This window comes from Cnephaeus nilssonii, assembly GCF_951640355.1.
Source record: "Cnephaeus nilssonii genome assembly, chromosome: 6".
NCBI classification, from domain to species: Eukaryota; Metazoa; Chordata; class Mammalia; order Chiroptera; family Vespertilionidae; genus Cnephaeus; species Cnephaeus nilssonii.
The window spans coordinates 61290080-61312393 of NC_137077.1; the positions used below are offsets into that span (position 1 = coordinate 61290080).

Below are 22314 nucleotides of genomic sequence, written 5' to 3' on the forward strand. Positions count from 1 at the left end.
GAGGCTCCCGGGAGTTTTCCAGGGGTGGTGTGGTGTGCTCAGGGCCGGTGCACACAGCTTCTGTAAGGTGGGAGCAGGAGGGGTCGGTGTTGATAACTCTGACTAGTAATTGCGCCTTAATGTAAATATATATAAATATTATACATATAGGTGCAGGCTTTAAATGACTCCGTCTGTATGGTACTGTGTATTTATATGTATCCTGGGTAAAAAATAAGGGTAATGGGTGGTCACATTCCAAAGAAATGAACACATCACCAAAGCACCCGCCAGTGAATGCAGCCACCATACAGAACAAAGGATTAAAAGCAGGAGACCTACAGATTTCCTGGGCAGAAAGCCACTGGGAATGAGAAGGGGAGGTGTCTGAGGATGCAGATGAGGAGCCTGTATGGGAAGCAGACATCTCTTTTCTTCCTCACATATTGCTCACAGACAACAATATGTAACACATGAGATTGTAAACGACATCGATACAGAAACTGTGTCCATGTATTTCCTATGTTGTAGACCCCACAGAATTTATAGCTAATGTTTTTAACACAATCACATATTAGAGTAAGTGATAAGATGTGGGGGGGGGGGGGGGACACAAAAGGAATTTGTTAGCATTTATTGTGGAAATTTTCTTTGGTGGAATACTTTAGATTCATCAGCATTCACAGTCTTGCCTGAATTTTTTGCCATAGACTTTTTTTTTCAAATATATTTTTATTGACTTTAGCAAGGAAGGGAGATGGAGAGAGAGATAGAAACACCAATGATGAGAGAGAATCATTTATTGGCTGCTTCCTGCATGTCCCACACTGGGAATCGAGTCCGCAACCCGGGTATGTGCCCCAACTGGGAATCAAACCGTGACCTCCCGGTTCATAGGTCAATGCTCAGCCACTGAGCCACGCCAGCCGGGCTCCATAGACTTTTGAAGAGAATAAAAGAAATAAAAGGATGAAGGAAAATATATAATATAAAGATGAATGGCAGGATGGGATTTCTACTTTGATAGAAATTTAGTGAGAAATGATGCTATTTATATTCCTAAGACACCTTGAACTTTTTGACAAGAAAACTTTTTTCAGAGCGAAGCTGTTACCTGTGAGAAGAGTTTTCTAATACCGATTTGTCCTGGAAAGGCATTAGAAACATTCTTTAGAGTTAAGATCTTTAAAATTGTTACATTAAGATGCAGTTTTTCTTACTGGTGATTTTTCTTCTTGGTGAAATCATAATCCTAGAAAGCTAGATTTTTATTATTTTTCCCAGGTGCTATTTTTGTGGATGCACAAAGCACTGATATTTCATAAGCAGATAAGCACAGAATAAGCAGTTGTTGGAGCATTGTTGCCTGGGGGGGAAGGGCAAAAGCTGGAGAGCCAGACAGCCTGGGTTGAAGTTGTAGCTTCGGTACCTACTGTTGTCATCCTTCGCATGTCATTGACTGCCTTTAGCGTTTTGCTTCTTTGTGTGTAAATCTGAATGGCAGTGCTTCCTTCAGATGGCTGTAGTGAGGTAAGTCAGACAGTACACATTAAATCAGCTTGTAAACTGTTTATTGCTGTATTATTATCATAAAGTCAATATACAGTAGTCCCCCATTTTCCTCTGTTTGAGTTACCCAGACTCAGCTACAGTTCAAAACTATTAAATGGAAATTTTCTGAAATAAACAAGTCACAAGTTTTAAATTGCACACTGCTCTGAGTAACGTGATGAAATCTCGCTCTGTTACCCTCCATCCTGCCTGGGACATGAATCATCCCTTTGTCCCGAACATCCACGCTGTATACGCTCCCCGCCCATTAGTCACCTAATAGCCGTTTCGATGACCAGATCAGTTCTCAGAGAGAGAGAGAGAGAGAGAGAGAGATACCATGTTTACATAACTTTTATTATAATATATTGTTATAATTGTTCTATTGTATTATTAGTTATTGCTATTAATCTCTTACTGTGTCTATAAATTACACTTTATCATAGGTATGTACGTGTAGAATAAGCATAGTCTATATAGGATTCAGTACTATCTGCGGTTTTCAGGCATCCACTGGGGGTCTTGGAACTAACCCCCCTGTCCTGGGTCCTTGAGAACAACTTTAAAGTTGTTCATGTCATCTTATCCTGAATTGTAATTATCATCTTGTCCTGAATTGTAATTAAGGAATATTTGATTCAATGGATGTGATAATAAAGCAGAGTTCAGAGAGACATTTCTGGAATAGTCTAAACAAAGAATAGTGCTTAAGATGACATTGTACCAATCTCGAAAAATCCATTTGTAGAGCAGTTGGGTAAGTTAGGTAGTTCAGGGGGTTGCCTGAGGCTCCATTTGAGAGAGACATTTTGGAGACAAGCTGAATGAAATGCTTAGTTTTCTGAATAAGGAATGGAGACACTATAATTTATGGATTCTGCAGAAAGGGACCTTAATCCCAAGAAAACTTGAAGGACGATGCAGGAAGAAGACATTCTCTGGGAAGACCAGGGTGCTGGGTGTACTGTGAAGTGTGAGAATGTGGGGGAAAGAGAACTCACTTCTACAACTATTTAAAAAGTTAAAGGAAATAAGCTAATGTTCGGGAATAGTTAACATTTCTCAGATTGAATATTAAACTTCCTCCAAGGAAAACCACTCAACAGCTACAGTGAGCCCTAAATTGGTGCCAAGAAAATACTGCTACATTAAGGTTCTAGGAGAGAGATGACTCAGTTAAGTATCATAGAGCTCTCAACCCATAAACTATCCCTTTGTAGTCCTTAAGAACATAAGAGATTACAAATAAATTTACTGATTCTTTCCTTAAAGAAAGGAAATACTTAAAATCATGATTCAGCTTTTTGAATTCAGGCCCATGTGCAACTATTATAGTTGCTGGGAAATACTGGATCCTTAAATCATTTTTGTAAAGCCATTTTTAAATGTTTTAGTCTTAGATCCAAACAAATATTCCCAGAACTAAAGAAATTTTCTAAGTATTGGTTCTAAATCTCTTTCGTCAAAATAAAAGTAACTAGAACTACTTTTAAAATCACATTATTTCTATCATAAACATAAGGGCAAGCACACAAGAAAACATATACATATTATGTGAAAAATTGTGTGTATAAAGTTCAAATCCAATTTCATATAACCACTACCTAAATAATAGCTCTAATGTTAAGAAGATGCATATCTTAAAAGGACTTTCAAATATACCACCAATAAATATAGAGTATTAATTATTGCTCATCTCCAATTAGGATATAATTTCATTTTCATTATCTCATAGATGTCTACTTTCACCTATTATTGAACATTACTCTCTCTATCTGGCTAAAATTGACCTTAGATAAAGTTTGGACTTAGTCCACAGCATCTATGCACATGTGTTTGATTTGTTGAAACCAAGCAGCACGGTGTTTCAAATATTTATTCATTTTACTTTGATGCTATTAACCCTGTGTGCATGTGCAAAGTGAACTAGCTTTGTGAATGGCTACATACAGAGAAAAAGAAATATTTGTAGAGAATAAATAAATAATTTGAGCCTTTGAAAAATACATAGTGTTTTTGTTTAAAAACTTGTAGGATAAGGAAACAGGACTGAAACAGATTGATTTTTTTTTTTTGAAGTGACATTAATCTTACAATTTTTATTCAGCTTTTTTGCCTAAGGGTGAAATTTTCCCCAAACCTTGGGAAATCATAAAAATTGAGATGAAACGTCAACTCATGAGACTATGTATTTCTTTACCGCCACCAGTGTGTGACTGTTCACTTCAGAATGCTTTCTATCCCCAAAGTACAGCCATCTTCTATAAAATAAAAATGCCTGTTAAATGCAGTAACTTCATAGTACACCAAAGTATCATCTTAAAACTAGCCATGGTTTTGACAACATTTCCTCCAGAACTGCATCTTTTTTTTTTTTTTGCTTTATTTTCTGATTTTTTTAAAAAGCTTAATCATAATCTTTAACTTTCTAAAGTGAAAATAAATTTATTTCCTACCTGTATTTTTTGTGTGTGATAGGGAAGAAGTGATACTTTTTTTCTAGATCAAGTCTTCAAATTTCTTGTTGTATTTTTTCCCTTCCATGAACTTATCTCTACTTTCTCATTTTCCCTATAAGTAGGAAAAATAGTCATCTCTTCTGTGATTATGCTCTGTACTTCATGATCATGCCTCTCGACTCTTAAGATTACCTTGGACATGAGAGATTACATTGAACATGAGAAAATTTATCTTTAAAATGGCACATTGTATTCTAATGTCTCTTTTCTCATTTGTCGCCCACGTTAAACTATAGGCTCCTTGATACCAGGAAACATTTCTTATTCATTTTTATATCCAGGACCTGTCTGATACACAGTTTATCAAAGATCAGTTACAATTGGATGAGCCATCAGGTCAGAGTATAGAAGATTGGCTTTTGACACTCATTAGGACATTGAGATCTTTAAGGATTTCTCATTGACCTTTCCCCTCCATTCTAAAGGTGTCTGACAGGCAAGGGCTCCAAAGTATTACCCCTAAATCTGTTTGCATGAGAACTGCTTTCAGATGGCTTGTTGCCGTGCACACACAGCCTGATGTTAACCAGCACTAACTACAGCAGAATGTAACTATTCCCATCCTTGAACAGATGAAATGAGGCCAGCCACAGTGAGGGCATTTGTTCTAATAATCCAATAAATACTTTTGAAATGAAGCTTATTTTTGTCTTTTGCATTAAAGTCTAAGATTAAAGCCAAGTAGAGTAGAAAATAAAGAACATCTCACCTCCCCCCCAATACCAAGCAGAAGTTCCAGGGATTTTGCCAAAACTCCCCATAGATTTATCACTTCTTAGGAGACTTTGTACATGGCACTACAAAATCTCCTTTGCACTGTAAGGGCCAGATGTTACTGTCAAATTATAACCATGCAGGGCTATATGTATACACATATAACACAGTCATCTCTAAGTGCACACAGAAGGCACAAGAAATAGAAATTATGATCTAACCCAGGCTTTTTCTAAGCTGGAGGAAAATTGCCACTAGTTACTCATGGTGGATGGTTTCTCCTCTTTTCCAAGGCCTCCCACCACCAGGGGGCAGGGTTGTTCTCAATTGAGGAAGCTATTAAACAGGAAGACTTCCAGCCCAGTGAGAGGGGTATCTGCAAAAGGGATGAGATTTGTATTAGTGACAACTGAGTCTCATACTCACATTGTTGACCAACACTTGATCTGAAATAAATGCTTCAGACTTCAGGTACACCTTCCTCTTTAATTACCCAAAATATTTCTTAGGTAAGTGAAATAATTTTTGGATCACTTGGTGTTAGAGAATATCCTGAACTCAACTCCCTTGTATTGGTGTCAATAACTGAGAGCTGACTTTATTTTAGACTAGAGGCCCAGTGCACGAAATTTATGCACGGGGGGGTCACTTGGCTCAGCCTGCACCCTCTCGCAATCTGGAACCCCTTGGACATCCCTCTCGCAATCTGGGACTACTGGCTCCTAACCACTAGCCTGCCTGCCTTCCTGATCCTCCCTAACCACTCTTCTGCCTGCCTGCCTGATCACCCCTAACCCCTCTGCCTGCCTGCCTGCATGGTCGCCCCTAACCACTTGCCACATCTGCCTGCCTGCCTGATTGCCCCTAACTGCTTGCCTGCCTGCCTGATCACCTCTAACCACTCTGCCTGTCTGCCTGATCACCCCTAACTGCTCACCTGCCTGCCTGATCACCCCAACCACCTCTGCCTTGGTCCCTGCCGCCGCAGCTTCGTCTGGAAGGACATCCGGAATGACGTCCAGAAGGTCGTTTGGCTGTCCAGTCTAATTAGCATATTATGCTTTTATTATTATAGATTGAGTTAGAAATCACAGTTTTCATTCCGAAACTTTTTTGAATAGCATCGAGAATTGTTATATGCAGATTATTGGAGCCATCCAGTTTCAGTGAAGAGGTAGAGTTCAGTAGGACTTGAAGTGGGTATGAGAAGTTACCTGGCTGGTCAAAAAGACAGCCATGATGTCCTTGAAGAAAGGCTGCAAGAGAAATGAAAAAACTGGAACCTTATCTGTGGTATGAGCAAATCCCTCCTTTCACCACAGAGTCTGGCTTCCTTTGGCAAAATAGGTGTAAAGGAAAGGTGGGATTGAGAACAGGACCTAGGTGGAATTGAGAGCAGAACCTACATGGAATTGAGAGCAGGGCCATATGATATTATTGCTATTTGACTGATTTTGACTGACAAAAATCCCAGTTCATATGGTGGTTCAATCTAACAGTGTAAGTCTCACTGAATTAATGCTGTGAAGAGGCTCTGGCTCCATCAACCCTGGTGAGATACAAGTCTGATGGAGGATTTGCATCTGGAGATCAGAGACTTTTACGTGACCTTCCCTGGACCTCTTGGTGTTCCCCTGAAGGGCAAGGAATGTGTTGGAGCATTGGTGTTCCAATCAGAAGTACCATTTTGTCTGCTTCCTGTTGTAGGATTCCACATAAGATCTGATTTGGAAAAGAAAAGGAAGAGGTTCTTATGCCTTTTAAAAAGTGGCTCAGCCTGGCCAGTGTGGATCAGTGATTGAGCATCAACCTATGAACCAGGAGGTCATGGTTCGATTCCTGGTCAGGGCACATGCCTGGGTTGCAGGCTCCATCCCCAGTAGGGGGCCTGCAGGAGGCAGCCAATCAGTGATTCTCTCTCATCATTGATATTTCTGTTTCTCTCTCCCTTCCTCTCTGAAATCAATAAAAACATATTTTTAAAAAGTGGTTCAAAGCCTATAGAGCATAAAATTCATTTGTTAAAAAGGCCCAAGTATAACTCTTGATATTCTAGAATATTGAAGCTTTAAAATTGTAAGTCCAGAATGCCATGATAAGTGTGTTGAACACATCATTTCACAAAAATCAGGGAAGAATTTCCATTCTTGATGATGGTAACCTCCCTTCAGTTTGGGTTGATGTCACAAAGAAAATATGTTCAGAACAGCACTGTGAAACTTCAGAGAGTGAAAAGCATATTTCTCTGCACATAAATGAAAGTCAATCTTGGCGAATGGTTATATACAGAGAGAGAGATTACCTTTTGAGCCTTTAAACTCCTTGGGACAAAGGGTCCAAAGGTTGTTGTTCAAACCACAAGTCAAAAAGCACTCCTGTCAGTATGCACACCGCAGATGTGAGGCTGCTGGCCTTCATGGTGCCTGGCCATGTATGGAGGATTTACCTAGAGATGGACAATTACCTGTCTTGAGTCTGAGCTGTGTCTACTTATTCAGTTTGTTTGATAGTTTTTTTTTGCTATAAGTAATTAATCAATGTGGGCCAGAGAGCAATAGTAATCGAGCAATAGATCGATGTATTCACTGAAATTTTCATCAAGTGCTGGAGATACACTCACCAGTGAGTTCCCGCAGAAGGTGAAGCTGTGTGCACCTGTGTGGATACAGACATAATTATAAGCCCCACTAATTCAGTGCACTGACTTCGGCATAAAGAACACCTTTGGGGGTTTAAAAACAAGTAACATTTCAGCAAAATTTTTACTTGGCTACCATATTTAATTTTAAAAATAACCGAGCTTATCTTGTGAGATGTTACTTAGTTGGCGAGCAAATTTAGAAATAAGAAATGAGAGTTACATTTTAGGGGCCATTCATGTCCCATGGAAGAAATGAGGGTTTTTATATTCTTCTTTAGTAAATAGTTAGGGGGCCTGTCTTACCCTATACTGCTGTGAGAATGAAAAGCAATCACATGGACAAAGGTTGTGTTAGGGCACAGAAATACTTCTTGATTCAGTGATGGTCTTAGGATTTTAAAACAAAGTGAGCAAAACTGCCTACTACTGGCTGCCAAACACCGGATATAATTAGGTTCAACTTCTGCTGAGAACAGAGATCCAAACGAAGGGCTGTTTTCTTTCACAAGTCAACTTAAGACCCTTTGCATAGTGATCATCCTCACTTTACTACACATTGTGCCTCATTTAAAAAAAATTAAGTTGGTAAGCCCAGTTCAAGCCTCTTTTCATTTAATGTTGAGATTAGTAGTCAAATGAACTAATAATGTCTAGACCCTTCGTTATGAAGGATTTTCTTTAAATTCCTACTAGAAGAAGTGGCTTAGCTGTCTAAGCAACAGCTTTGAAATACCTAGACGCCCAGGAACCATAGGTTGGACTCTCAGGAGGCATAGGGAGCCCCTTAATTATTCTGAAACAGCCGGGGTGGCAGACCACTTCCTGCAAAAGTGTCTTTCTACAAAATCTGAAAAACCAAAATAGTTTGTGGACCTTAAAAATGCAATAACATTTCCCCTTTCCTTTAGAGAAATCTGGTTTGCTGTATGGTTTCAGAAGTAAAAAAAAAAAAAAAAAATTTAGTCTTTCCTTTTGTTTTTGTATCCTTTTGCACTTTCTTAGCATGCCGTATCCTAAGCTATTTGCAGGCAATAATATTTATTTGCTTAAAGATTATACTTTGAATTTGGCTAACGATTAACCTGCAGAGAACTACACGTCCCCGTGGTGTGAGAGGGCCCTTCTTAATCTACTTTTGATTGACAGGGTACGTTAATTCTCCTCAGAGTTTTAGTTTAACATTATATTAATCCAAAGCATTTCTTCAAAGTCCTTTGTTGTTGTTGATGTTTTGTCCTGGGAGGAGGCTCTCTTTCACCCATTGTGTTTCAGAAGTTTACTAGGGGTAAACGCCACTTCTAAAACGAGAGGTTTTCGTTACAGCCTTCTGAAAAGTGTAACAGTCTCTTAATATATGGAATTCAACATCTCAGTGCTCTGTGAGTGTTGCGTGCCAAGTCGACAGGTGCCCAAACTCTCCAAACTTACCATGTGCACCAACTTATTAGAAACGGAGTCTTCAGAATTGTCTAAATAAGCAACTTGGAGGGATTTGCTCTCCATTCAGTAGAACGGTTGTTATGAAATCCACGCCTTTAAAAGGGATGTCCTCAGACTCTCCACAATCAGTAACTGAGGAACAGTCTCCCAGGGGACAGGGGGTCTGTGGGCCTGACTCTTGTCCTCGGGGGTTCACTTTTTGTTTGCAACCCCCCAGGAGGAGCGGATGAGGAGAATTAGAAGACTTCGGTTTAGAAGATGGTCTTGGGGAAATTATTTAAACTCCCTGTGCCTTAGTTTCCCTGTGAGCCAATGGACATATTAAGGCCTGGGTTCTTCCAGACACAAAGGGACCAATGTTAAAAAACGGAAAGGATTTTAAGTTTTTACGTGGGAAATGCATGTGCAAAATACTACTCGTTTTTTTTAAGGTGCGGGATAATACACTGCTAGCCACACTAAAGATTAACATGCATGATTGATATTATTTGGTTCTTCGTATAAAATATATACTGATCAACCATGTTTGTAAGGATGGGGACCCTGAGGGGCAACTGGTCTCTAGGTAGCAACGTTCAGTTCTGGGCCAGGAGATGCCTCAAGGGAGACGGAGTCTTGCAGCTTGCTCGCATCCCAGAAGATTTCCAGACAGCGGCTTGTTTCCTTTCCCTTTTTATGAATGGCAGTAGTATTGTGCTTCCGTCTGCATTTTTCTCCCAGAGCCATTCATAAAAAATAAAAACAAAATAACAACAACAGAAAACTTTCCCGACGCAGTCTGGAGCCAGTGGGTGCCAGAGGCTGGGAAAACATCCTGGCAGCCGTCACCCCGAGCAGCATTGAGAGCCTTCAAGGGTCTGTTTGTTTGGTGAAGTGCCGTGTGGAAGGGCAGGCAGCTGGTGGAAGTTGTGTGACACGGACTAGGCCGGGCGCCAGGGCTGGGAGCGTTTCAGACATTGTCTTTCCCCTCATTGAAGTGTCAGGACCTAATTCATGGAAAATTGGGGGAGCTGGCAGCCCTTGCAGAGGATTTCATTGAGCCCGCAGTGTGCAGGAGTCACGTGAATGCAGGATCCAGCCAAGAAAGGGGGTGGGGGGGTGGGGGGGAAGGCTGAGCAGTAGGAAGCCGTCAGCCTGCAGGAATGCGTGCGGATTTGAAGCAGTTTGGGAGTAAATGTGCACAGGTGGGAAGAAAGAGAAGGAAGAAGAGCGGTCTGTTCTGACACAGGAGTCTTTTGAAATAAACACTTCTCTCTTAGCGCACACTTGTGAATCCCCAAAGGCAAGAAGTCCTCCTCGCCCTTGGTTCATTCCACCTGGAGAAAACATCATCTCCAAGCCTGGGCTTTTATCCTGTCAGCTCTACTGTGATTTAACGTCAAAGGGAAGAACTTTTTTCTCAGGGCACAAAAGCATTTTGCCATGTCTTTTCTGTTTAGTTTGTTCATCTTAAAAAAAAATAACGTTTCGGTAATTTTTGTTTACGTTGAATACAGCAGCAGTAAGATATACACCGTCACAGAAATTCTGAGAGGAAGAAAAATGAATAGGCACTCTAGCCCTTCCATGATATAGTGAATGTATTCTAACTTCTGTTATTTGGGAGAACTGTAGCAATTTTTTTTTCCCCATTGGAATCATAACAGCATGTCACTCTCCACATCAGAGTGGCTCAGTGGTGTTCTCAAACCTCAGCGATGTATAGACAGAATAAGGGAGACTTATGGGATTCAGACAGGAGGGTGAGTACTGGAAGGAATCCATCGGAAAGTGGGGGCTTCAGTCCGCCTTTTACAATGCAAAGAATAACTTAAATATTTGTCTAATACTCTAATTCTTGGGAAATTAATTTAGGCTGGGTAGAAAATTTCCCTTGGGTATTTGACTTAAAAGTGGAGAGCTTTGCTCTGCAAACAGAATTAAATAGATATAGATATAGATAGATAAAGACATAAGAATTAAATAGATACACAGAAATAAGACATTGGCATAGATGGTATTTTCAAGTGACACCATCAAAAACGTGAACAAACCCACCCATAGAATGGAAGAAAATAGCTGCCAGTCATATTCTGATGAGACTTGAACCCAGAACATATAAGGAACTCTTACAATTCAATATGAAAAGACAAATAAAATTTAAAATGAGCAAAAGATTTGAATAGCTATTTCTTTAAAGAAGATATACAAATGGCCAATAAGCACATGAAGAAGAGATGCTCGGCATCATTAGTCATTAGAGAAATTCAAATCAGAACAACAATGATATTCAACTTTACACCCAGTAGGATGTTTAAAAGGCAGGCAGTGACAAGGTTTAGAGAAGTTGGAACCCTCATGTATTGCGGGTAGGAATGTGAAATAGTGCAGCTGCTCTGGAAAACTACCTGGCAGCTCTTCAAAAAGTTCAGCATAGTTACCTGTGTGACCCAGAAATTCCGTTCCTAAATATATATGTTCATTTTTAAGAGAAATGAACGTGTATCCACATTATCACTTATGTATACATATGTTCATAGCAGCATTATTTATGATAGCCAAAAGGTGGAAACAACCCAAATGTCCATCAACTCGTAGATGGGTAAACAAAATGTAGTGTGTCCATACAATGACATATTATTTGGCAATGAAAAGGAAGAACTACTGATACGTGCTGCAACATGGACCATCCTAGAAAGCGTTGTGCTGAGTAAGTGAAAGATGCCAGACCACAAAATACCATTTATCGCATGCTTCCATTTACACGAAGGCAAATTTATAGAGACAGAAAGTAGGTTAGTGGTGAGTTAGGGATGGAAGGGCAGCTAGGGAGGCAAGAAGAAGTGGGGAGTGGCCGATAAAGTGTATGAGGTTTCTTTTAGATGAGGTGAAAATATTCTAAGATTAAGAGTTTGATGATGATTGTGCAATCCTGTGAATATACTAAAAACTTTTCATTATACACTGCATATGGGTGAATTTTATGGTATGTGAATTAAATCTCAATAAAGCTTTTCTACAAAACACAAAATATTAACAAATTAGGCCCGTTCCCTCCTCAACTGTTTTGGTAGTCAGACAAAAAACAGCAACAAAAAACAAAGTAAATGAAATAAGTTCATTTTGATGTAGCTGGTATGCATGCCAGACTTTAATTGAGAATTGTTTTAACAGAGATAACCTGCATTTTATTTCCTTAACATATAGAGACCATGAATAAAGAAACATTTCAAACCTTAACATTTTCATCATTATTTGCAGATGCATGTCTATATTTAAAATATGCATACTTAATTGTTTTTTCATTGCATATGTTTTCTCTTAAACTATAACAGTTCTTTTGTTGTTGTTCTTTTTTAGCCACAACAAGTTGTTCAGAAGAAACCTGCTCAGGTAAGATATGGTCATTATGAGTTTTCCTATCAATTAATATAAAAAGTAAAGTGAAAAACAAGTCCCCAAATTAAACCTTTAATTAATAGTTTTCTAGTTGGATTACATCAGCACTGCAGTATTCTTGACAATTTGTTGTGTCCTTCAGAAAACGTCAGAAATGCACAGTAGGAGATTGTCACTAAAAACCCTACAAGATCAAGACCTTTGCTTAAGTGCACCAGGCAAAGGTTTAAAAAGAAAGTGTTTATTTCAGTGCCTTGTGTATAAAACATCAAATTGTATGTGTTTTGCCCATCCTTAAACATCTAATTGTGTTCTTTCCACCTAACTATCCATGTTTCATTGACTTGATATGGGACTTATTAGCTGCAAAATATTTCATGATTCATGACTGGAAACATATATGTTTGTTGAACTATTCCATAACATTAAATGATCCCCAAATGCCCCCCAGGGAGGGCTGGGAAACTGGGAAATTAAGTTACACTGGTTTTGCAGATTGATGATTCTCGGGTCTTGCTTCGATGACTGAGTCATAGTCTCTGAAGTCTTGGGATACATCAATATGAAGAACCAGCTTTCCTTCTCTTGTCCCATATGACTGGAATTCCTTGTCCTGACTGTAATCCATACATGGAAACATGAGAATCATACTTATTGAGGAAGTATATCTTGGAGAAAGCAAAACTGAAGGATAAATTAATATATTGCCAAGTATGTGAGCTGTTATTAATGTATAAGGCTGTCCTGCTGCTCTCCCCTTCTGGGTTTAAGGAGAAACTCAGGAGATCCAGGTGTAATATGCAGAACTGGCTGAAGTAAGTTATTAAGCAGCAACATGGGTTACCAAGTTCTTTGTAGATCTCTGTCATATAATTTAAAATATATACGGGCCCTGGCCAGGTGGCTTAGTTAGTTGGAGCATCGTCCTGTTCCAACTGGTTCGATCCCCAGTCAGAGCCAGCACGGGAGGCAACTGATGGATGTTTCTCTCTCTCTCTCTCCCCCCCTTCCTCTCTCTCTAAAATCAATAAATAGATCCTCAGGTGAGGATAAAAAACAAAATCTATGGATTCTTTTTCCCAGAAGTCTCAAAAATGTATCTTGGCACCCTGTTCTCTTGGGACAATGTCACCTTGCCTGGGAAAGATCACCCATATAATATTATGTGTTTGCTGTTTTCATTTTATTTTGTTAATATTTTTATTGATGTCAGAGAAGAAAGGAGAGGGAGAGAGAGAAAGAAATATCAATGATGAGAGAGAATCATTGATCAGCTGCCTCCTGCACACCCCACACTGGGGATCGAGCCCACAACCTGGGCACTTGCCCTGACAGGGAATCGAACAGTGACCTCCTGGTTCATAGGTCGATGCTCAACCACTGAGGAACACTGGCCTGGCTGTCTACTGTTTTTTAAGAATGCTGGTTGGGAGAGAATTGAAGCTTCTAAATATGTGTAAGCATGTAGGAAATATATATCCAAATAATAACACATGTGCTCATGGCTGCTCCCATACCTAAAAGCTGAAAGTAGTAGGAAGCACTAAAAAAAAAATACCCAGTGTTTGAGTATTTGTACACAATATTAAACAAAATGAAATAATAACAAAAAACTTGGCATGTTAAGTAGTATGTACCAAATATATTGAGCCTCTCACCCTTTGTCAGTAAGAAAATCAAGAGAAAGTGAATTTATAATTCTGTGCATTTGAGTCAAAGGATACTGCAGTGTTCACTGTTGCATCATAGGCTGTGAACCATAGCTTAATATCCCTATGTGGTCTCTTGGCAACATCTATTCAGTCGCTATTCTTGGTGTTACAAGGAAGATGTAGCAAACAAAAACAGTCACTGTATCTAAGAAATGTGTAATCTAGTTCAGAGGTCCTTAACCTCATCTGCATAGTAGAATAACCTAGTGATTATACGCATACACACAGTAGATCCCCCTTATCTGCGGGGGACATGTACCAAGACCACCAGTGGCCTGGCCAGCGTGGCTCAGTGGTTGAGCGTTGACCTATGAACCAGGAGGTCATAGGTTTGATTCCCAGTCAGGGCACATGCCCAGGTTGTGGGCTTGATCCCTAGTGTGGGGTGTGCAAAAGGCAGCTGACTAATGATTCTCTCTCATCATTGATGTTTCTCTCTCTCCCTCCCTCCCTCTTCCTCTCTGAAATCAATAAAAATATCCTATATAATAAAAGCCTAATATGCAAATCAACCAAACGGCAGAATGACTGGTCGCTATGATGCACCCTGACCACCAGGGGGCAGACACTCAATGCAGGAGCTGCCCCCAGCCTGTAGGCCCAGGCCAGCCAAGGCGGGTGCGAGCAGGGCCCCCGATCGCCCTGCCAGTTGCCCTGCAGAGAGAGGCGACTGGTGGCGGCAGTGGGAGGCAGAACCAGTGAGTGGGCAGTGCCAGGCTGGCCAAGGCAGGTGCCAGCGGGGGCCCCCCCCTCCCCCGATCTCCCTGCTAGTCGCCCCACAGCTTGGCCCTGATCACTGGCCATGCCTAGGGACCCTACCCGTGCATGAATTTTGTGCACTGGGCCTCTAGTATTAAATTTAAAAAAGACCACCAGTGGGCACCTGAAACTGGGGGTAGTATTGAACCCTATTATATACTTGCACTATGTTTCCTCTTACATATACATACCCATGATAAAGTTTAATGTATAAATTAGGCACAGTAAGAGATTAATAATGAATTATAAATACACAATTATAACAATATATTATAATAAAATAACCATTGTGATCATCTAGATGGCTACTAGGTGACTAAGTGGGGGAAGGAGGAGAGGATATTTTGGACAAAAGGGTGATTCACGTCCCAAGCAGGATGGAGTGGGGCAGCACGAGATTTCATCCCGCCACTCAGAGCGGCGTGCAATTTAAAACTTAGTTTATTTCTGAAATTTTCCATTTACTATATTAGGCCAAGTTTGACTGCAGGTAACTGAAACCTCAGAAAGCAAATCCACAATAAGAGGGACTATGGGTGGGTGGGTGTGACCATGTATATCTAAATGGTTATTATAAATACCACCATGTATATACCATATAAATGTACATATCACCATATACTAGTCTATGGCATATACACCTCATGTGGTGTGCAGTGTGTGCTGGAACCAATTGTGAGCCTCCCTTCCATGGTCTACATTCTGCGACAAGTTGGTAGCTTGAAATCCACTACACTGGAAATATTTGTGCCATGGAAATTGATAAATGCTACGAATCAGGACTTTTTTTTCCTGGAGAGCACGTTGTTAAGCACACCAATGGCCCCATCCTGCCGTGGTTCTGATTATTTGGTCTGACTCTAGCGTCAGTATTTTTTAAGAACTCTCCCAGTGATTCTAATGTGCAGCAGGGATGAGAGTGCTCAGCGAACACACACGACACGAGGTTTGAACATTTGAAACACAGAATATCAATGTTGATGAGGTACGTGTGGGATACAAAACGCCACATGGGGATGATTCCTGGAAGAGTTTTGATCTTGTTGTTTAGTTGCAAAGGGGAAAATGGAGACTAATTAGGGGAAAGACAGTAAGATCTTACAGAAGAGATGAATGACATATTCAAAAGTAGAGAGGCAGAAACAAGTAAATCACAGGTGGAGATTGCTGAAACTGATTGCAAATTGGGCAGCAACACACTGAGAAATGATAGTGAAATAACAAAATGTCTTCCCAAGGCAATCCGGAATATCCAAGAAGCCACGGATGGATCGGGTTGGTCTTCACTGACCAGTCGGCTGTCTCACAGACCCTGCTCCAGATCTGCCCTTGAGAGGAGAGAGAGTTCAGACTCAGAAATAGGGGGACAGGGAAAGGAGCATGAGCTCATTGGACTTCTTAATCTACATTGCCTAAGGACACAGTGATGAAATGTATAAACACAGGGACTACATGGAAGTTCATGGAGGATAATGTAAATTTTACACTACATTCCAAAGAATTTCTTCCTTTTTCATCTGTTTCTTTCAAAAGACCCACCCAGATGGTTTCCCAGGTGGCAGTCTAGGTTACCTAAGGCTCATACCCTTTCTTCATTAACAGTGTTTGAGGGGTTACATTTAGATCCTGTTGTGAGGTGGTGAAGATTTTAGCACAAGTAAATATTTTACATATAAAGAAAAGGGCTCAGAAGTGTGTAAGGAGACCTAGGTTTTGCTTTCTAGCCCCATCCCTGAGCAAACTAATCTCTCTGCACCCTATTTATCCACCTTTTGAAATGGGATAACAACAACACTTCTTCCTTTACTCTCAAGAACATTTTGAGAGAGAGCGTTGTTATGTTGTAACTTATTTTGGGGTGCTAGGTATAATTTTTATTTCCAGAGGTGGATATTCTTGAAAATTCTAGAATTCTAATTCGTTTAAAACTATCCTTTTTACTGCAAGTGTTTTTATTGCTTGTTTTAAAACAAGAATGTTTTTAAACTCGGGGGAAATTTTATAGTAATTGCTGCATCCTACCTTTAGGACTAAAGCAATCACTTTCCCTATATATCACGTGTATCCAGAATTACAATGGCTCTATTATGAAGGCTGGTAAATCCCTCAAATGCTGGAACCTCCTCTGAGCCTCCAGAATGCCACATCCTGCAACTGGGATACAGAATGACAAAATTCACTCTGAGGAGACAAATTCAGGATTGTGACAGATCTCAAAATTTAGATACTTATTTGTGTTTCTGTATATACATACCTGTGTCTAGGGAGAAATAAAAGTTTAAGGGGAACTCTCCTCGGGGAGGCGGGGTGTGATTGGACAATCCACCAGGTACCATCAGCCGCACACCTCAAGTGTGTGACATACTCCCTGATGGGTAAGTTAGAGTCTCTTACAAATCTAAAGGGGAAAATCTGCAATATTCGTAATTAACTTTTTTAAAAATTCCAAAACCAGTAAAAGCAAAAGCTTACTAGGGAACTCTACTATATTTTCATTCTTAAAGTGACAAAATAAGCAATAAATAAAAGTTAACTAATGCCGAAACCAGTTTGGCTCAGTGGATAGAGCGTCGGTCTGCGGACTTAAAGGTCCCAGGTTCGATTCCGGTCAAGGGCATGTACCTTGGTTGCGGGCACATCCCTGGTAGGGGGTGTGCAGGAGGCAGCTGGTCTATGTTTCTCTCTCATCGATGTTTCTAGCTCTCTATCCCTCTCCCTTCCTCTCTGTAAAAAATCAGTAAAATATTTTTTTTTAAAAAGTTAACTAATTTTCTAGGTTTTAACAATTTGAAGTGGTTGAATCCTCAGCCCCATGGGTCACATTCTTAACTTTAATAGGAAATAGTGGTAGATTCTGTTGCTGTCATCATTGTTTTAATTTTAAAAACACTATAAATGTATCAGGTTATTGTCCTTGATTGAGGGAGCTTTGTTTCTCTATTTTTTAAAAATATTTTTAATTGATTTTTACAAAGAGGAAGGGAGAGAGCTAGAGAGTTAGAAACATCGATGAGAGAGAAATATCGATCAGCTGCCTCCTGCTCACCTCCTACTGGGGATGTGCCCGCAACCAAGGTACATTCCCTTGAGTGGAATCAAACTTGGGACCTCTTGGTCCCAAGGCCAACACTCTATCCACCGAGCCAAACCAGTTAGGGCTCTAGTTTTTATTTTGATAAAAGTACATTTCGCCCTGGCTGGGTGGCTTAAGTTTATTAGAGTGTTGCCCCCTGCACTGAACAGTCTTGGGTTCGATTCCCAGTCAGGACACATATCCAGGTTGTGGATTCGATCCCCAGTCAGGGTTTGTATGGGAGGCAACGGAATGATGTTTCTCTCTCTCTCTCTTTCTCCCTCTCCCTTCTTCTCTCTTCTGTAATCAATGAAAAACGTATCCTCGGGTGAGGATTTTAAAAAAATAAAGAATACGTCTCTATCTAGGACTTCTCACAAGATTTTGCTGGTTTATCAGATACTAATGTTTCTCGATTTCCCCCTTTTAAGGCTTTAAACAGAGATTGGAAGTGAATCCTTATATGTAATTCAGACTTTTTTTTTTTCTCACCAGAGCCCTACCCACAGGATAAAAACAGGTTTTTAAAATCCCAACAGTTATCCTTCCTTTCTACCCAATTTCCTCATTGTTGTACAGCCCTGGCAAGCTACACCTCTAGCAATTAAGACAGGTATAAACCCACTCCTTTTCCACTTCCCAGTGAGAGAATTGGCAAGTTTCCTGTTTCTGAAAGATTGGAAACAAAGCTATCTGTTTTGAAATAAGAGTTTTTACCTGCAAATAGCATCTCTTGCGGGTGGTGTGTATCAGGGAGGAGAAATCTCTCTAAGCCTTGGTTATCAGGAGGGGTTTTTTTTCTCCCCTTCAAAAAAAAAAAAAAAAAGTTGAATGTTTTTACAGAGACTTCAAGGGCAGTTTTAAGGATGTTTATATTTCAGACAACCTAAACATTGTTTGGAGCAAAATGAGAGATTTCATTTTGGGACAAGCAAGTTGATGAATTGCAGTCAGCATCGTGTTCTCAAAGAAGGCATTTTTACTGGGGGCTTTTAGTCTAGACAGGCGGAGGAAGAAGGAGGAAGGAGAAAGAGGGGAGGGCATTCTCACTCCAACACTCATCTTTTACATGGCACCCTGGCCAATGCAGTAAATAGTTCATAATAAATCAGACTTGCAAATAGTCCGTCTTCTGCTCACTCGGGAAGCCTAGTGATTTACATTGCCTAAGTCATAAAGAACACTGATTTATTTTCCTACTTATGCTCTTTCAAGCTGGTAAAACATTTTGTGGGCCAGTAAATGTTTGGTACCAACTGGTAAAACATGAAGAATTATATCAAAGTCCACCCTGAGTGGCACTGTTTTGCTGCATAGGAAATACTTTTTTATTTCACCCCTGACCTCTGACACTGCAAAGGTCAAGGGAAAGGGAGAGAGCAAAGTAGAAACCAACGTTTAACCCTGCAATAAAGTAGCTCCAGGATATAACAGCACAGGCGTAGGGCAGAGGAAACATATCAACATGATTATTAACTGTAAACATATGGAATAATTAGCTCACAGTGGTAATAGAGGAATATTGGCAAGATGAATCTAGCTGTGTGGGTGGCAAAGGTCTTGTAGAGATGACATAAAGTTCTAACAGAAGTGAGAGAATATCACTCAATTTGGGGAAATATATAAAACTCCAAAAGGAAAAATTTAGTGTTTCTGGACTTGACAGATTTCATATAGTTTTTAAAAGTGTAATCGTTTTTAACGGTGTGGTGAAGTCTGTGTGTTAGACTAGAAATAAAATGGCAATGACTACCTGCTTTTTCTCTGCATTCTGATGTGAGTTGGATATAAAGCAACATATTTATTAAATATGTAAGCTTCCTTATTATTAGCCAAACTTGCTGATGACCCAAATTAATATAAATAATTATAATCCTTAATCTTTGAATACAAATATGTTGCTTTATCCAAGGTACTTCCTTTACATTCAGGAAATGTTTGCTGGACACTCAGATGTCCATGAAATAATTACTTGTTGACTTACAATTGTTATTGATATTTTCATAATTTTACTCAAAAGTCCTAGGATAATGACAAACGATTGGTGCAGTCATGGTTAAAATCCAGAAATGTTCTGTTCCCTGGCAACAAATACAAGTTATGCAAAGTTTTATACACATAGAAAACAAAAAGGTTTCTCCTAGTCTATTCATCAGTAAACACATCTGGAATATAACCATTAAGCAGCCTTCACCACAACCATTTTTTAAAAGTACTTTGCACAAAAACAAGAATATTCCTCAACAGTTTTGGGACTGTTGAAATAAATTTCCTCCTTCTGAGTGCTTCCTTCATGCAAAAATCCTTTTGCTATATCTTTATTTTTTTATATGTGAGGCTCCTTCAGTGAGAATTAGAACTGGCATGGAAAGTTGATCAAGCTGTCCTAGCTGGTTTGGCTCAGTGGATAGAGCATCAGCTTGCAGACTTAACCGGTCCCTGGTTCAATTCCAGTCAAGGGCACATGCTCAGGTTGCGGGCTCAATCCCCAGTAGGGGGCATGCAGGAGGCAGCCGATCAATGATTCCCTCTCATCATTGATGTTTCTAGCTCTCTCTTCCTCTCTGAAATCGATAAAAATATATAAAAATAATTTTAAAATAGGAAGTTGATCAAGATCATGATCCTCAGAAATCATGGCTTATAGTATCCTGAAACTTGCAGGTAGTTTAAACATAAAATTATTTTCCTATCTGAAAAAGATGTGACTCCCTTCTTCTGGAGGTATTTTTATATATCCCTTCATCCCGGGAAAGGATTTTGTAGTATTCTAAGGATCTGTGACCTGTGTTTGCCGTATTTTCAGTGATGGAACTCTGGTCGAGGGCACAAAGGAGACAAACAGAAGTGCATTTTAGAAACTTAAGATGCTGTTGTTTTGCTTGTTTTGGAGGCACTGTTGAATTGTTTGTTTTTCTTTCTCAAAAAAAAATCTATTATTGGATCACAGGTAAAGAAATAAACACAGGATGAATAACTGTAATTAATAATCACAGTTCCCCACTATATACACTAATAAAAGAGAAAGATGCAAATTGACCATACCTCCACGACACCCACCAGCCAATCAGGAGTGAGTATGCAAATTAACCTGCTAAAGATGGTGGGTTAATTTGAATACATGGGCGCCAAGCGGCTTGGGTCCTGGGAATATCCTCAGGACCCAGACTGCTCTGAGCCTGTAGGCCCACACATAGGCCCTGAGCGGCTGGGGTCCCAGAACACCCCCAGCCAAGAGTGGCCTACAGGCACTGGCACCAAGCAGCCCGGGTCCCGGGACGAGCAGCTGGGGGCGCCAAGCAGGCTGGGTCCTGGGACAAGTGGCTGGGGGCACCAAGCACCCATGCCAAGTGGTCCGGGTCCATGCCCCCAGCCCAGCGGACACCGCGAACGCGGGCTGGGGACACGCCCCTAGCCCAGTGGACAAAACACAGGGGATCCTCTGCGCATGGGCTGCAGAGGAAACACCTTTTCTTTTTTTAAAAAAATACATTTTATTGATTTTTTACAGAGAAGAGGGGAGAGGGATAGACTGTCAGAAACATCTATGAGAGAGAAACATCGATCAGCTGCCTCCTGCACACTCCCCGCTGGGGATGTGCCCCCAACCAAGGTACATGCCCTTAACAGGAATCAAACCTGGGATCCTTCAGTCTACAGGCCGACGCTCTATCCACTGAGCCAAACCAGTTCGAGCGTAAACACCTTTTCTGACCGCTCATTGGCTAAGCTCCCTGTACGCCGCCACTTGCAGTGTTCTTGGTAACTTGGGTAATAAGAATCCAAGAAAGTGATCCACACTCCTGGAGAAAAAAATGAAAGTCTACTGCTGGAGGGACTAAGAAATGTCATATCCTGCCCTAGCCAGTTTAGCTCAGTGGATAGAGCCTCAGCCTGCCGACCACAGGGTCCGGGTTTGATTCTGATCAAGGGCATGTACCTAGGTTACGGGCTCCTCCCTGGCTGGGGCCCAGGTCAGGGCGTATGCAGGAGGCAACCAATCAAAGTATCCCTCTCACACTGATGTTTCTCTCTGTCTCTCCCTCTTTCTCTCTTCCACACTCTCAAAAAATCAATGGAAACATATCCTCAGGTGAGGATAAAAAAAAAAGAAAGAAATGTCATATCCTATGAAAGACACATCTTGAAAATGCCTAAAGAAAGTTGTCATATTTTCATGGTGAAGGGACTGGAGTCCATGTTGATGAAAACACCTGCAGTGGCTGCGGTGGCTGGCAGTGGCTGCAGCCGTGGGGTGATGGGGCTGGCGCCTTCCCCTGATCAGCCTGGTCGCCTCCCACAGAGGGAGGCCAGACTGCGGCTTAGGCCCGCTCCCCACGGACATCCCCTGAGGGCTCCCAGTCTGTAAGAGGAGGCAGGCTGGGCTGAGGGACCCCCCCACACACACACACAGTGCACGAATTTCATGCACCAGGCCCCTAGTAGTCTTATAAGATTTTTACTTTTTTTTCCTTCAAAATTTTCCCCTTTGATTGTCACATTTTTTTCTCCCACCCTGAGTGGCAAGTAGATGGGTATTATCCCTAC

General features: G+C 40.7%; 1 protein-coding gene across 3 annotated transcripts in view; it reads left to right on the top strand.

The window, feature by feature from the left end:
- The window catches only part of HMGA2 (high mobility group AT-hook 2), a 144324-nt gene that overhangs the window by 110925 nt on the left and 11085 nt on the right, over positions 1–22314 (top strand). For 2 of the 3 annotated variants that reach the window (XM_079773928.1, XM_079773929.1), the window contains exon 4: positions 12184–12216. In XM_079773928.1, coding sequence (XP_079630054.1) covers positions 12184–12216 — 33 coding nt within the window. Of the gene's footprint in view, positions 1–12183; positions 12217–13343; positions 17572–22314 lie in introns of those variants that run through there. The other variant, XM_079773930.1, reaches the window with a different exon arrangement.